The sequence below is a fragment of the Poecile atricapillus genome, chromosome 30 (assembly GCF_030490865.1).
Source record: "Poecile atricapillus isolate bPoeAtr1 chromosome 30, bPoeAtr1.hap1, whole genome shotgun sequence".
Lineage (NCBI taxonomy): Eukaryota > Metazoa > Chordata > Aves > Passeriformes > Paridae > Poecile > Poecile atricapillus.
In genome coordinates, this window is record NC_081278.1 from 1,257,516 (window position 1) to 1,270,692 (window position 13,177).

Consider the following 13,177-nt stretch of genomic DNA (forward strand, 5'->3'; position numbering starts at 1 on the left):
GAGGTGACAGGAGGTGACAGGAGGTGACAGGAGGTGACACAGGAGGTGACACAGGAGGTGACACAGGAGGTGACAGGAGGTGACACAGGAGGTGACAGGAGGTGACACAGGAGGTGACACAGGAGGTGACACAGGAGGTGACACAGGAGGTGACACAGGAGGTGACAGGAGGTGACACAGGAGGTGACACAGGAGGTGACACAGGAGGTGACACAGGAGGTGACACAGGAGGTGACAGGAGGTGACACAGGAGGTGACACAGGAGGTGACAGGAGGTGACAGGAGGTGACACAGGAGGTGACAGGAGGTGACACAGGAGGTGACACAGGAGGTGACAGGAGGTGACAGGAGGTGACACAGGAGGTGACAGAGGAGGTGACACAGGAGGTGACAGGAGGTGACAGGAGGTGACACAGGAGGTGACAGGAGGTGACAGGAGGTGACACAGGAGGTGACACAGGAGGTGACACAGGAGGTGACAGGAGGTGACAGGAGGTGACAGGAGGTGACACAGGAGGTGACACAGGAGGTGACACAGGAGGTGACACAGGAGGTGACAGGAGGTGACAGGAGGTGACACAGGAGGTGACACAGGAGGTGACACAGGAGGTGACACAGGAGGTGACAGGAGGTGACAGGAGGTGACACAGGAGGTGACAGGAGGTGACAGGAGGTGACACAGGAGGTGACACAGGAGGTGACACAGGAGGTGACACAGGAGGTGACAGGAGGTGACACAGGAGGTGACACAGGAGGTGACACAGGAGGTGACACAGGAGGTGACACAGGAGGTGACAGGAGGTGACACAGGAGGTGACAGGAGGTGACAGGAGGTGACACAGGAGGTGACACAGGAGGTGACACAGGAGGTGACACAGGAGGTGACAGGAGGTGACACAGGAGGTGACACAGGAGGTGACACTGGAGGTGACAGGAGGTGACACAGGAGGTGACAGGAGGTGACACAGGAGGTGACACAGGAGGTGACACTGGAGGTGACAGGAGGTGACAGGAGGTGACACAGGAGGTGACACAGGAGGTGACAGGAGGTGACACAGGAGGTGACAGGAGGTGACACAGGAGGTGACACAGGAGGTGACACAGGAGGTGACAGGAGGTGACACAGGAGGTGACACAGGAGGTGACACAGGAGGTGACAGGAGGTGACACAGGAGGTGACACAGGAGGTGACACAGGAGGTGACAGGAGGTGACAGGAGGTGACAGGAGGTGACACAGGAGGTGACACAGGAGGTGACACAGGAGGTGACAGGAGGTGACACAGGAGGTGACACAGGAGGTGACACAGGAGGTGACAGGAGGTGACACAGGGGGTGACACAGGAGGTGACACAGGAGGTGACAGGAGGTGACAGGAGGTGACAGGAGGTGACACAGGAGGTGACACAGGAGGTGACAGGAGGTGACAGGAGGTGACACAGGGGGTGACACAGGAGGTGACACAGGAGGTGACACAGGAGGTGACAGGAGGTGACACAGGAGGTGACACAGGAGGTGACAGGAGGTGACACAGGAGGTGACAGGAGGTGACACAGGAGGTGACACAGGAGGTGACACTGGAGGTGACAGGAGGTGACAGGAGGTGACACAGGAGGTGACACAGGAGGTGACAGGAGGTGACACAGGAGGTGACAGGAGGTGACACAGGAGGTGACACAGGAGGTGACACAGGAGGTGACAGGAGGTGACACAGGAGGTGACACAGGAGGTGACACAGGAGGTGACAGGAGGTGACACAGGAGGTGACACAGGAGGTGACACAGGAGGTGACAGGAGGTGACAGGAGGTGACAGGAGGTGACACAGGAGGTGACACAGGAGGTGACACAGGAGGTGACACAGGAGGTGACAGGAGGTGACACAGGAGGTGACACAGGAGGTGACAGGAGGTGACAGGAGGTGACACAGGAGGTGACACAGGAGGTGACACAGGAGGTGACACAGGAGGTGACAGGAGGTGACACAGGAGGTGACACAGGAGGTGACAGGAGGTGACACAGGAGGTGACAGGAGGTGACACAGGAGGTGACACAGGGGGTGACACAGGAGGTGACAGGAGGTGACAGGAGGTGACACAGGAGGTGACACAGGAGGTGACACAGGAGGTGACAGGAGGTGACAGGAGGTGACACAGGAGGTGACACAGGAGGTGACAGGAGGTGACACAGGAGGTGACAGGAGGTGACACAGGAGGTGACAGGAGGTGACAGGAGGTGACACAGGAGGTGACACAGGAGGTGACACAGGAGGTGACAGGAGGTGACACAGGAGGTGACAGGAGGTGACAGGAGGTGACACAGGAGGTGACACAGGAGGTGACAGGAGGTGACACAGGAGGTGACACAGGAGGTGACACAGGAGGTGACAGGAGGTGACAGGAGGTGACACAGGAGGTGACACAGGAGGTGACAGGAGGTGACAGGAGGTGACACAGGAGGTGACAGGAGGTGACACAGGAGGTGACAGGAGGTGACACAGGAGGTGACACAGGAGGTGACACAGGAGGTGACACAGGAGGTGACAGGAGGTGACACAGGAGGTGACAAAGGAGGTGACACAGGAGGTGACAGGAGGTGACACAGGAGGTGACACAGGAGGTGACACAGGAGGTGACAGGAGGTGACACAGGGGGTGACACAGGAGGTGACACAGGAGGTGACAGGAGGTGACACAGGAGGTGACACAGGAGGTGACACAGGAGGTGACAGGAGGTGACAGGAGGTGACACAGGAGGTGACACAGGAGGTGACAGGAGGTGACACAGGGTGACAGGAGGTGACACAGGAGGTGACACAGGAGGTGACACAGGAGGTGACAGGTGACAGAGGGAGGTGACACAGAAGGTGACACAGGTGTCCCCAATGTCCCCAGGGCAGTTTTTGGTGTCCCAGCTCCTGTCCCAGGGCCCCTCCCTGGGTCTCTCCCTGGTTTTTGTCTGGGCCCGGCGCGGGGGGGCCCTGGAGCCGCTGCCCCCGGAGCTGCGCCTGACGGACCTGCGGCAGCTGCCCGACACGTGAGACACCCAAAACCACCCAAAAACACCCAAATTCACCCCAAAATCCACAAATCCACCACAAAATCCACAAATTCACTACAAAATCCCCAAAATCACCCCAAAACCCTCTCAAATTCACCACAAAACTGCCCAAATTCACCCCAAAATCCCCAAATTCACCACAAAATGGCCAAATTCACCCCAAAATCCCCAAAATCACCCCAAAACCCTCTCAAATTCACCACAAAATCCCCAAATTCACCACAAAACTGCCCAAATTCACCACAAAACTGCCCGAATTCACCCCAAAATCCCCAAATTCACCCCAAATCCCCAAATTCACCACAAAATCCCCAAATTCACCACAAAACCCTCTCAAATCCACCACAAAACTGCCCGAATTCACCCCAAAATCCCCAAATTCACCCCAAAATCCCCAAATTCACCCCAAAATCCCCAAATTCACCCCAAAATCCCCAAATTCACCACAAAATCCCCAAATTCACCCCAAAACCCTCTCAAATCCACCACAAAATGGCCCAAATTCACCCCAAAATCCCCCAAATCACCCCAAAACCCTCTCAAATTCACCACAAAACGGCCCAAATTCAACACAAATGTCCTGTATTTACCCCAAAACTGCCCAAATTCATCACAAAGTGGCCAAATTCACCCTAAAACGGCCCAAATTCAGCCTAAAATGACCCAAATTCACCCCAAGATGTCCCAAATTAAACCCAAAATGGCCCAAACTCACCCCAGATGTCCCCAAATGTCCCCAAATCCCCCAGTGTTGTCCCCAATGTCCCCATGTCCCCAATGTCCCCATGTCCCCAGTCCTGTCCCCGTGTCCCCAACGCTGTCCCCATGTCCAACCCTGTGTCCCCAATGTCCCCAACACTGTCCCCAATGTCCCCGTTGTCCCCAACACTGTCCCCAATGTCTCCAATGTCCCCAATGTCCCAAATGTCCCCATGTCCCCAACGTTGTCCCTGTGTCTCCATGTCCCCAATGTCCCCATTGTCCCCAACGCTGTCCCCAATGTCCCCGTGTCCCCAATGTCCCCAATGTCCCCATGTCCCCAACGTTGTCCCTGTGTCCCCATATCCATCCCCATGTCCCCATGTCCATCCCTGTGTCCCCATGTCCCCATGTCCATCCCCGTGTCCCCAATGTCCCCAACGCTGTCCCCGTGTCCCCAACGCTGTCCCCAGTGTCCCCAATGTCCCCAATGTCCCCGATGTTGTCCCTGTATCCCCATGTCCCCATGTTCCCAATACTGTCCCCAACGTTGTCCCCAATGTCCCCAACGTTGTCCCCATATCCATCCCCATGTTCCCAACGCTGTCCCCATGTCCCCAATGTCCCCAGTGTCCCCAACGCTGTCCCCAGTGTCCCCAACGCTGTCCCCATATCCATCCTCGTGTCCCCAATGTCCCCAACGCTGTCCCCAATGTCCCCGTGTCCCCAATGTCCCCGACGTTGTCCCTGTGTCCCCATGCCCACATGTCCCCAGTCCTGTCCCGTCCCCATGTCCCCATATCCATCCCTGTGACCCAGTGTCCCCAACACTGTCCCCAACGTCCCCATGTCCTGTCCCCATGTCCCCATGTTCATCCCCGTGTCCCCATGTCCCCAATGTCCCCAACACTGTCCCCATGTCCCCATATCCATCCCCGTGTCCCCAACGCTGTCCCCATGTCCCCAATGCTGTCCCCATGTCCCCAATGCTGTCCCCATGTCCATCCCCGTGTCCCCATGTCCATCCCAGTGTCCCCAATGTCCCCATGTCCCCAATCCTGTCCCCGTGTCCCCAACACTGTCCCCATGTCCATCCCCATGTCCCCAATGTCCCCAACGCTGTTCCCAATGTCCCCAATGTTCCCAATGTCCCCAACGCTGTCCCCAATGTCCCCAATGTCCCCGATGTTGTCCCTGTGTCCCCTTTTTTCCATGTTCCCAATACTGTCCCCAATGTCCCCAACGCTGTCCCCAATGTCCCCAACACTGTCCCCGTGTCCCCATATCCATCCCCCTGTCCCCACGTCCCCAATGTCCCCAATGTCCCTGATGTTGTCCCTGTGTCCCCAATGTCCCCAACGCTGTCTCCATGTCCCTAATGCTGTCCCCATGTCCCCATGTCCATCCCCGTGTCCCCAATGTCTCCAGTGTCCCCAATGTCCCCATGTTCCCATGTCCCCATGTCCCCAATGTCCCCAACACTGTCCCCATGTCCCCATATCCATCCCCGTGTCCCCAGTGTCCCCAACGCTGTCCCCAATGTCCCCGTGTCCTCAATGTCCCCGACGTTGTCCCTGCATCCCCATGTCCCCATGTCCCCATGTCCCCATGTCCCCAGTCCTGTCCCGTCCCCAATGTCCCCATGTCCATCCCCATGTCCTCAATGTCCCCATGTCCCCAACACTGTCCCCGTGTCCCCAACGCTGTCCCCATGTCCCCATGTCCCCAATGCTGTCAACATGTCCCCATATCCATCCTCCTGTCCCCAATGTCCCCAACACTGTCCCCATGTCCATCCCTGTGTCCCCAATGTCCCCAACGCTGTCCCCATGTCCCCAACGCTGTCCCCGTGTCCCCAGCGGGGTGCACCTGGTGGTGGAGGTGGCCCATCCCTGCGTGGTCCAGGAGCACGGCGAGGACATCCTGCGGCACGCGGACCTGATGGTGACACCTGGGGACACCTGGGGACACCGCAGGGACACCGGGGGACACCTGGGGACACCTGGGGACACCTGGGGACACCTGGGGACACCTGGGGACACCACAGGGACACCTGGGGACACCGCGGGGGGCCAGGGGGGACACCTCGGGGACACCGGGGGGACACCGTGGTGACATCGGGGGGACACCGCGGGGACACTGTGGGGACACCGGGGGGACACCTTGGGGACACCGTGGTGACATCGGGGGGACACCGGGGGGACACCTGGGGACACCTGGGGGGGGCCGGGGAGACACCGCGGGGACATCGGGGGGACACCTCGGGGACACCTGGGGGGACACCTCGGGGACACCGCGGGGACACCAGGGGGACATGGGGGGGGCACCAGGGGGGGTCTGGGGGGACACCAGGGGGGACACCTCGGGGACACCGTGGGGACACCAGGGGGACACCTCGGGGACACTGTGGGGACACCTTGGGGACACCGGGGGGACACTGGGGGGGTCCGGGGGGACACTGTGGGGACACCTCGGGGACACCTCGGGGACACCGGGGGGACACCGGGGGGGGGCTGGGGGGACACTGGGGGGGTCCGGGGGGACACTGTGGGGACACCTCGGGGACACCGTGGGGACACTGCAGGGACACCAGGGGGGGCCGGGGTCACCCGTACAGCATCCCCAATGTCCCCAACGCCCTCAATGTCCCCAATGTCCCCAATCCCACCCAGTGTCCCCTGATGTCCCCAATCCCACCCAATGTCCCCAACCCCTCCCCCCGTGTCCCCAGTGATGTCCCCATGATGTCCCCTTTTGTCCTGTCATGTCCCCGTGTCCCAGCTGGGGTCTCCAGTGGTCCTCGTGTCCCCGGTGATGTCCCCTGATGTCCCCATGTCCCTGATGATGTCCCCGATGCTGTCCCCATGTCCCCATGATGTCCCCATCATGTCCCCATGTCCCCATGTCCCCAGTGCTGTCCCGTGATGTCCCCATGTCCCCATGATGTCCCCATGTCCCTGATGATGTCCCCGATGCTGTCCCCATGTCCCCAGTGCTGTCCCCATGTCCCTGATAATGTCCCCATGTCCCAGATGATGTCCCCAGTGCTGTCCCCATGTCCCCATCATGTCCCCATCATGTCCCCATCATGTCCCCATCATGTCCCCATGTCCCCAGTGATGTCCCCTGATGTCCCCATGTCCCCAATGATATCCCATGATGTCCCCATGTCCCCAATGATATCCCAGTGCTGTCCCCATGTCCCCAGTGATATCCCATGCTGTCCCCATGTCCCCTGATGTCCCCTGATGTCCCCAGGTGGGGTCCCTGTCGGCGCTGGCGGACACGGACACCGAGCGGTCCCCAGTGCTGTCCCCATGTCCCCATGATGTCCCCAGTGATATCCCATGATGTCCCCATGTCCCCAATGATGTCCCTGATGATGTCCCCATGTCCCAGATGATGTCCCCAGTGCTGTCCCCATGTCCCCATGATGTCCCCAATGATATCCCATGATGTCCCCATGTCCCCAATGATATCCCACGATGTCCCCATGTCCCCAATGATGTCCCATGATGTCCCATGATGTCCCCAGTGATGTCCCCAGTGATATCCCATGATGTCCCCATGTCCCCAATGCTGTCCCCGTGTCCCCAGGTGGGGTCCCCGTTGGCGCTGGCGGACGCGGACACCGAGCGGTCCCCAGTGCTGTCCCCAGTGATGTCCCACAATGTCCCCATGTCCCCTGATGTCCCCTGATGTCCCCAGGTGGGGTCCCCGTCGGCGCTGGCGGATGAGGACACCGAGCGGTCCCCAGTGCTGTCCCCATGTCCCCATGATGTCCCCAATGATATCCCACGATGTCCCCATGTCCCTGATGATGTCCCCAGTGCTGTCCCCATGTCCCCAGTGCTGTCCCCGTGTCCCCGTTGCTGTCCCCATGTCCCCATGATGTCCCCAGTGCTGTCCCCAGTGCTATCCCCAGTGCTGTCCCCATGTCCTCATGATGTCCCCAATGATATCCCATGATGTCCCCATGTCCCTGATGATGTCCCCATGCTGTCCCCATGTCCCCTGATGTCCCCAGGTGGGGTCCCCGTCGGCGCTGGCGGACGCGGACACCGAGCGGCGGCTCCGGGCCGCGGTGGCGCGGGGGGGCCACACCCTGTACGTGCCCAGGGGGGCCCTGTGGGGCTGCGAGGACATCGCCAGGCTGGACCGCACGGGGACACTGCAGGTGACACCACTGGGGACATTGGGGACATTGGGGACATTGGGGACATTGCCAGGCTGGACCGCGCGGGGACACTGCAGGTGACATCATTGGGGACATTGGGGACACTGCAGGTGACACTGGGGACATTGGGGACACTGGGGACATCGCCAGGCTGGACCGGACAGGGACACTGCAGGTGACATTGGGGACACTGCAGGTGACATTGGGGACATTGGGGACACTGGGGACATCGCCAGGCTGGACCGGACAGGGACACTGCAGGTGACATTGGGGACTTTGGGGACACTGCAGGTGACATTGGGGACATTGGGGACATCGCCAGGCTGGACTGCACGGGGACACTGCAGGTGACATTGGGGACATTGGGGACACTGGGGACATCGCCAGGCTGGACCGCGCGGGGACACTGCAGGTGACATTGGGGACACTGGGGACATCGCCAGGCTGGACCGGACAGGGACACTGCAGGTGACATTGGGGACACTGCAGGTGACACTGGGGACATTGGGGACACTGGGGACATCGCCAGGCTGGACCGGACAGGGACACTGCAGGTGACATTGGGGACATCACTGGGGACATTGGGGACATTGGGGACACTGGGGACATTGGGGACATCGCCAGGCTGGACCGCGCGGGGACACTGCAGGTGACACCACTGGGGACATCACTGGGGACATTGGGGACACTGGGGACACTGAGGACATCGCCAGGATGGACCACGCGGGGACACTGCAGGTGACATCACAGGGGACATCACTGGGGACATTGGGGACATCACTGGGGACATTGGGGACATTGGGGACATTGCCAGACTGGACCGCGCGGGGACACTGCAGGTGACATCACTGGGGACATCACTGGGGACATTGGGGACACTGGGGACATTGGGGACATCACCAGGCTGGACCGCGCGGGGACACTGCAGGTGACGTTGGGGACACTGGGGACGCTGCAGGTGACACTGGGGACATTGGGGACACTGGGAACATTGGGGACATCACTGGGGACATCACTGGGGACATTGGGGACACTGGGGACACTGAGGACATCGCCAGGATGGACCGCGCGGGGACACTGCAGGTGACATCACTGGGGACATCACTGGGGACATTGGGGACATTGGGGACACTGGGGACATCGCCAGGCTGGACCGCGTGGGGACACTGCAGGTGACATTGGGGACACTGCAGGTGACATCACTGGGGACATCACTGGGGACATTGGGGACATTGGGGACACTGGGGACATCGCCAGGCTGGACCGTGCGGGGACACTGCAGGTGACACTGGGGACATTGGGGACACTGCAGGTGACACTGGGGACATTGGGGACACTGGGGACATTGGGGACACTGGGGACATTGGGGACATCGCCACGCTGGACCGGACAGGGACACTGCAGGTGACATCACTGGGGACATCACTGGGGACATCGGGGACATTGGGGACATCGCCAGGCTGGACCGCGCAGGGACACTGCAGGTGACACCACTGGGGACATTGGGGACATTGGGGACATCGCCAGGCTGGACCGCGCGGGGACACTGCAGGTGACATCACTGGGGACATTGGGGACAGTGCAGGTGACACTGGGGACATTGGGGACACTGGGGACACTGGGGACATTGGGGACATTGGGGACATTGCCAGGCTGGACCGGACAGGGACACTGCAGGTGACACTGGGGACATCACTGGGGACACTGGGGACATTGGGGACACTGGGGACATTGGGGACATCACCAGGCTGGACCGGACAGGGACACTGCAGGTGACATCACTGGGGACATTGGGGACGTTGGGGACATTGTGGACATCACCAGGCTGGACTGTGTGGGGACACTGGGGAGAGATCCTGACCTTGTCACCGCTGTCCCCATGTCCAGCTGATGTCCAGTTGTCCCCTCAGTGTCCATCTGTCCCTCACTGTCCCCCTGTCCCTCACTGTCCCCATGTCCCTCACTGTCCCCATGTCCCCCTGTCCCTCACTGTCCCCATGTCCATCTGTCCCTCACTGTCCCCCTGTCCCTCACTGTCCCCATGTCCATCTGTCCCTCACTGTCCCCATGTCCCTCACTGTCCCCATGTCCCCCTGTCCCTGACTGTCCCCATGTCCCCACAGTCCCTGACGGTGTCCCTGACGGTGTCCCCGGCCAGCCTGCGGCCGCAGGGCCAGCTGCGGGATCAGTTGGTGGCCCCATGTCCCCATGTCCAGCTGATGTCTGTCCCTCACTGTCCCCCTGTCCCCATGTCCCTCACTGTCCCCATGTCCCCCTGTCCCCGCAGTCGCTGACGGTGTCCCTGACGGTGTCCCCGGCCAGCCTGCGGCCGCAGGGCCAGCTGCGGGATCGGTTGGTGGCCGCGGTGGCCGCGGGGACGGTGACGGAGCTGTACCGGGGGCCGCTGCGGCCGCTGTGCGCGCTGGCCCCCAACAACACCAACGCCATGGCGGCCGCCGCGCTGGCCGCGCCCGGGCTGGGCTTCGACCGCGTCACCGCCCGCCTGCTGGCCCAGCCCAGGTGGGGACACCTGTGGCACCTGGGGGGACATGGGGGTCACTTGTGTCACCTGGGGGGACATGGGGGGCACCTGGGGGCACCTGGGGGGTCACTTTTGTCCCCTGGGGGGTGTCTGGGGGTACCTGGGCTTCGACCGCGTCACCGCCCACCTGCTGGCCCAGCCCAGGTGGGGACACCTGTGTCACCTGGGGGGACACCTGGGGGTCACTTGTGTCACCTGGGGGTCACTTGTGTCACCTGGGGGGTCACCTGTGTCACCTGGGGGGTGTCTGGGGGTACCTGGGCTTCGACTGTGTCACTGCCCACCTGATGGCCCAGCCCAGGTGGGGACACCTGTGTCACCTGGGGGACACCTGGGGGGACATGGGGGGCACCTGGAGGTCACCTGTGTCACCTGGGGGACACCTGGGGGGTACCTGGGGGTCACTTTTGTCACCTGGGGGTACCTGGGTGACCATGTCACTGCCCGCCTGCTGGCCCAGCCCAGGTGGGGACACCTGTGTCACCTGGGGGGACATGGGGGTCACCTGGGGGGCACTTCTGTCACCTGGGGGGATGTGGGGGTCACTTTTGTCACCTGGGGAGATACCTGTGTCACCTGGGGGTCACTTGTGTCACCTGGGGGCGCCTGGGGGTCGCTTTTGTCACCTGGGGGGCATCTGGGGGTACCTGGGGGTCACTTGTGTCACCTGGGGGCACCTGGGGGGTCACCTGTGTCACCTGGGGGGTGTCTGGGGGTACCTGGGTGACCATGTCACCGCCCGCCTGCTGGCCCAGCCCAGGTGGGGACACCTGTGTCACCTGGGGGACACCTGGGGGGACACGGGAGTCACTTTTATCACCTGGGGGGCACCTGAGGGGACGTGGGGGTCACTTTTGTCACCTGGGGGTCACTTTTGTCACCTGGGGGGCATCTGGGGGTACCTGGGGGTCACTTTTGTCACCTGGGGGGCACCTGAGGGGATGTGGGGGTCACTTTTGTCACCTGGGGGTACCTGGGTGACTGCGTCACCGCCCGCCGCTGGCCCAGCCCAGGTGGGGACACCTGTGTCACCTGGGGGTCACTTTTGTCACCTGGAGGGACAGGGGGGTATCTGGGGGGACATGGGGGTCACTTTTGTCACCTGGCAGAACGCTTGTGTCACCTGGGGAAACACGGGGGGCACCTGGGGGTCATTTTTGTCACCTGGGGGTCACTTGTGTCACCTGGGGGGTGTCTGGGGGGTGTGACACCTGTGGCACTTCGTGTGCTACCTGTGTCACCTGTGTCACACCTGGGGGGGTACCTGTGTGTCACCTCTGTGTCACCTCTGTGTCACCTGTCACCTCCCTGTGCCACTCCCATTGTCCCCACACTGTCACCCCCCATTGTCCCTTCAGTGTCCCCATTGTCCCCTCAGTGTCCCCAATGTCCCCTCAGGGTCCCCTCAGTGTCCCCAATGTCCCCTCAGTGTCCCAAATGTCCCCAATGTCCCCATTGTCCCCTCAGTGTCCCCAATGTCCCCTCAGTGTCCCCTCAGTGTCCCCAATGTCCCCAATGTCCCCTCAGTGTCCCCAATGTCCCCAATGTCCCCTCAGTGTCCCGGACTGGCACCTGCTGGAGGTGGAGGTGACAGCGGTGACCGATGGTGGCCGCGCCCTCAGTGTCCCCTCAGTGTCCCCTCAGTGTCCCCAATGTCCCCAATGTCCCCTCAGTGTCCCCTCAGTGTCCCCTCAGTGTCCCCAATGTCCCCAATGTCCCCTCAGTGTCCCGGACTGGCACCTGCTGGAGGTGGAGGTGACAGCGGTGACCGATGGTGGCCGAGCCCTCAGTGTCCCCAATGTCCCCATTGTCCCCTCAGTGTCCCCAATGTCCCCTCAGTGTCCCCAATGTCCCCAATGTCCCCTCAGTGTCCCCAATGTCCCCTCAGTGTCCCCAATGTCCCCTCAGTGTCCCGGACTGGCACCTGCTGGAGGTGGAGGTGACAGCGGTGACCGATGGTGGCCGAGCCCTCAGTGTCCCCAATGTCCCCAATGTCCCCTCAGTGTCCCCAATGTCCCCAATGTCCCCTCAGTGTCCCCAATGTCCCCTCAGTGTCCCCAATGTCCCCATTGTCCCCTCAGTGTCCCGGACTGGCACCTGCTGGAGGTGGAGGTGACAGCGGTGACCGATGGTGGCCGCGCCCTCAGTGTTCCCAATGTCCCCAATGTCCCCTCAGTGTCCCCAATGTCCCCGATGTCCCCTCAGTGTCCCGGACTGGCACCTGCTGGAGGTGGAGGTGACAGCGGTGACCGATGGTGGCCGCCCCCTCACCGTCACCAGCAGCCGCCGCAACCCCGCGGGCCACGGCGATGTCACGGGCAGGGCCACGCTGCAAAGCTTCTGGATCAGCCTGCAGGGTTTGTCACCTGTGTCCCCTCAGTGTCCCCTCAGTGTCCCCTCAGTGTCCCCTCAGTGTCCCCTCAGCGTCTCCTCAGCCTCCCCTCACCGTCCTCCCCTCCCTCACGCTCTCCCCTCCCCGCAGACTGCACCGGACACGGCGGCTGCGTCAAGTTCTGCTGAGCCGGAGCACCGGGAACCCCTCCCCCACCTCGGCGACATTTTGGGGACATTTTGGGGACAATAAAAGCCTGCCTGGCCCCGGTGGTGGTGGCGCCCTTCTTGTCATGGCGGCGGGGAGAGGGACGCGATGTGATTGGTGGAAACCTCGCGCGGGGCACGGCGGGAGGAAGGGTTCTCTCCGCTG

At 61.8% G+C, this 13,177-nt stretch overlaps 1 protein-coding gene and 1 long non-coding RNA gene across 2 annotated transcripts; both read left to right on the forward strand.

Annotated features, from left to right (window-relative positions):
* Positions 1 to 388: 388 nt before the first annotated feature.
* LOC131589917 (uncharacterized) lies at positions 389 to 1,574 on the forward strand. The gene is made up of 3 exons (XR_009279882.1): positions 389 to 857; positions 1,016 to 1,287; positions 1,490 to 1,574. It is a non-coding gene; the product is annotated as an uncharacterized LOC131589917 (long non-coding RNA).
* Positions 1,575 to 2,879: 1,305 nt separating this feature from the next.
* On the forward strand, positions 2,880 to 13,094 carry LOC131589916 (aspartate dehydrogenase domain-containing protein-like). Its single transcript, XM_058859752.1, has 6 exons — positions 2,880 to 3,031; positions 5,614 to 5,698; positions 7,782 to 7,931; positions 10,219 to 10,451; positions 12,679 to 12,830; positions 12,956 to 13,094. The coding sequence occupies exons 1-6, from the start codon at positions 2,880 to 2,882 to the stop codon at positions 12,991 to 12,993; spliced, it is 810 nt and encodes a 269-aa protein (XP_058715735.1). The 3' UTR covers positions 12,994 to 13,094.
* The last annotated feature ends 83 nt before the right edge of the window (positions 13,095 to 13,177 follow it).

What these genes read in the sequence shown, in the direction of transcription:
- LOC131589916 (XM_058859752.1), top strand. Translation starts at nt 2,880, where the DNA reads ATGTCCCCAGGGCAGTTTTTGGTGTCCCAGCTCCTGTCCCAGGGCCCC. An exon ending in TGCGGCACGCGGACCTGATG is followed by an intron (nt 5,699 to 7,781) that starts GTGACACCTGGG and finishes TGATGTCCCCAG; the next exon opens with GTGGGGTCCCCGTCGGCGCT. An exon ending in CTTCTGGATCAGCCTGCAGG is followed by an intron (nt 12,831 to 12,955) that starts GTTTGTCACCTG and finishes CCCTCCCCGCAG; the next exon opens with ACTGCACCGGACACGGCGGC.